This window comes from Nicotiana sylvestris, chromosome 5 (genome assembly GCF_000393655.2).
Source record: "Nicotiana sylvestris chromosome 5, ASM39365v2, whole genome shotgun sequence".
Classification (NCBI taxonomy): domain Eukaryota; kingdom Viridiplantae; phylum Streptophyta; class Magnoliopsida; order Solanales; family Solanaceae; genus Nicotiana; species Nicotiana sylvestris.
Window position 1 is genome coordinate 44,507,428 of NC_091061.1, and position 2,184 is coordinate 44,509,611.

The following is a 2,184-nucleotide window of genomic DNA, read 5'->3' on the forward strand; positions in this document are numbered from 1 at the left end:
CAGCGTAAAAAGAACTGTACAGAAAATAAAAGAAAGACAAAAAGGTAATTATCAGGAATGACAAAGAAAGGGGAAATTGCATTTCATTGAATTTTAAAGATAACAGGGTTTAACACATCCAAATGGACGGAACATAGAATCTAGATTACAACCCTGGAATAATCCAGATAAACTGAAAGAAAAATCAAAGCCCACTACCAAAGCTCCTTCCGAGTAGGAAGAGGAATAGCTTCCCAATTACCGATCTTTGCATTTGGCCCAATGAATTACACATCCGCATGACTTGATCCTTCTCCAGTTTCCACCACGTTAACATCACTGAACAACCTCTCGAACCCCTTATCCAAATCTCCATCAACATCAACCAATTAACCGGTAACTATTGTTGTTGGGCACTTTCTGGCATTGGGCATAACAAATGATCTGGACAGTCGCGGGATGGGCTTTGGAAGGACTCACGCCCTTTGCCTCAACTTTCTGGCTCTTCTTACATCCGCAGCTGTGGGCTTAAACCCCAAACCAAAGGTATCCAAGTTTTTGGGCAGAGACACTTGTTGTACGATGCCCTACAACGAAACACCCAAACCTTGCCAGGTATGAAGCCATTCTTCAACATCTCGGAAACCACCATGACTGACGCGGCTGTTACTTTAGGAACTGGAATGCTTTTCCCCTCTGGGATCTTTTCAACTAATACTGCGTTAAAGACTTGATATACCAATGGCCCTTTATCGTCTTCAACTTCTATGAAAGGTATGATGGTATCACTTTGGGCACATATATTATCCTCACCGTACACCACAATTTCTTGTCTGTCCCATTCGAATTTAACCATCTAATGTAAAGTAGACGGTACTGCCTTGGCGGCATGGATCCAGGGTCGCCCCAGCAATAGATTGTAAGAAACTGCCACGTCCAACACTTGGAATTCCATAGTGAACTCAACGGGCCCTATCGTCAGTTCCAGTATTATATCACCTACTGAATCTTTGCCCCCGCCGTCGAACCCCCGAACACAAATGCTATTCTTGTGAATTCTATCATTGTCCACTTTCCGCTTGTTCAACGTGGAGAGACAAATGTTTGCACTAGACCCATTGTCGACTAGAACTCTGGTAACCATAGAATCTTCGCACTTTACCGTCAGATAAAGAGCCCTATTATGCTCGGTACCCTCCACGGGCAACTAATCATCGGAGAAAGTAACTTTGTTTACCTCAAATATTTTGTTTTCTATCTTCTCCAGATGGTTTACCGAGATCTTGTCGGGAACATGGGCCTCATTCAAGATTTTCATCAGCGACTGACGGTGCTCATCTGAATGGATTAGCAATGAGAGCAATGAGATCTGAGCAGGCGTTTTCCTCAACTGCTCTACAACTGAATAGTCCTGCACTTTCATTTTCCTCAAAAACTCTTCTGCTTCCTCTTCAGTTACGGCTTTTTTTACCAGTGCCGGATTATCTTTTACTCTTCTTAACTCCTCGGGAGTAAAAAACCTTCCCGAGCGAGTTAAACCCTGTGCTTTACAGACTTCTTCTTTGACTTCCTTCCCTTTGTACATCACTACCACTTATTCATAATTCCAAGGAACGGCCTTGCTGTTGATTATTGGTAACTAGGTTACTAGCTTGATAATAACCCGATCTGCGCGGGCACCTTCCACGATTATGACAGGTTGGCTGACCGCTCCTGGTACAATCACCTTTATCCCTTCCTGTTTCGTTGCAACCTTGCTCGAAGACCCTTTCTCAACTGCCACAGCTGGCTCAACACTCTTTTTGCTCAGCTTGAGCACCAACTTCTCATCTGCTGATTGTTCATCTGTCTTGACTCCACTAGACCGAATCATCATGACGGTCTGTGATGGCTTCTGGGGATCTCCCTCCGCATGCACTATTTCGATCATATTTGCCTCCTGGTGGGCTGGCATTTGATTCCTGTTAATATTGGGCGCCTCGGGAGCTTGAACTTCAATTCTATTGGTATCAATAAGCTCTTGTATCGCACTTTTCAAGTGCCAGCACTTCTCTGTATCATGACCCAAAGTACCAGAACAATACTCACAGCTGACAGTATAGTCAAGATTCTTTGGAGGAGGATTTGGCAGTTTGGACTGTATCGGCCTTAGCATATCTAGCTGTTTTAGCCTGTGGAACAGACTAGTGTATGATTCTCCCAACG

General features: G+C 44.0%; 1 protein-coding gene across 1 annotated transcript; it reads right to left on the reverse strand.

Moving 5' to 3' along the window:
- Positions 1–835: 835 nt before the first annotated feature.
- Positions 836–1,933, reverse strand: LOC138868577 (uncharacterized). Its single transcript, XM_070146135.1, has 2 exons — positions 1,706–1,933; positions 836–1,186 (listed from the first exon to the last, which is right to left on the reverse strand). The coding sequence occupies exons 1-2, from the start codon at positions 1,931–1,933 to the stop codon at positions 836–838; spliced, it is 579 nt and encodes a 192-aa protein (XP_070002236.1).
- Between the last annotated feature and the right edge of the window lie 251 nt (positions 1,934–2,184).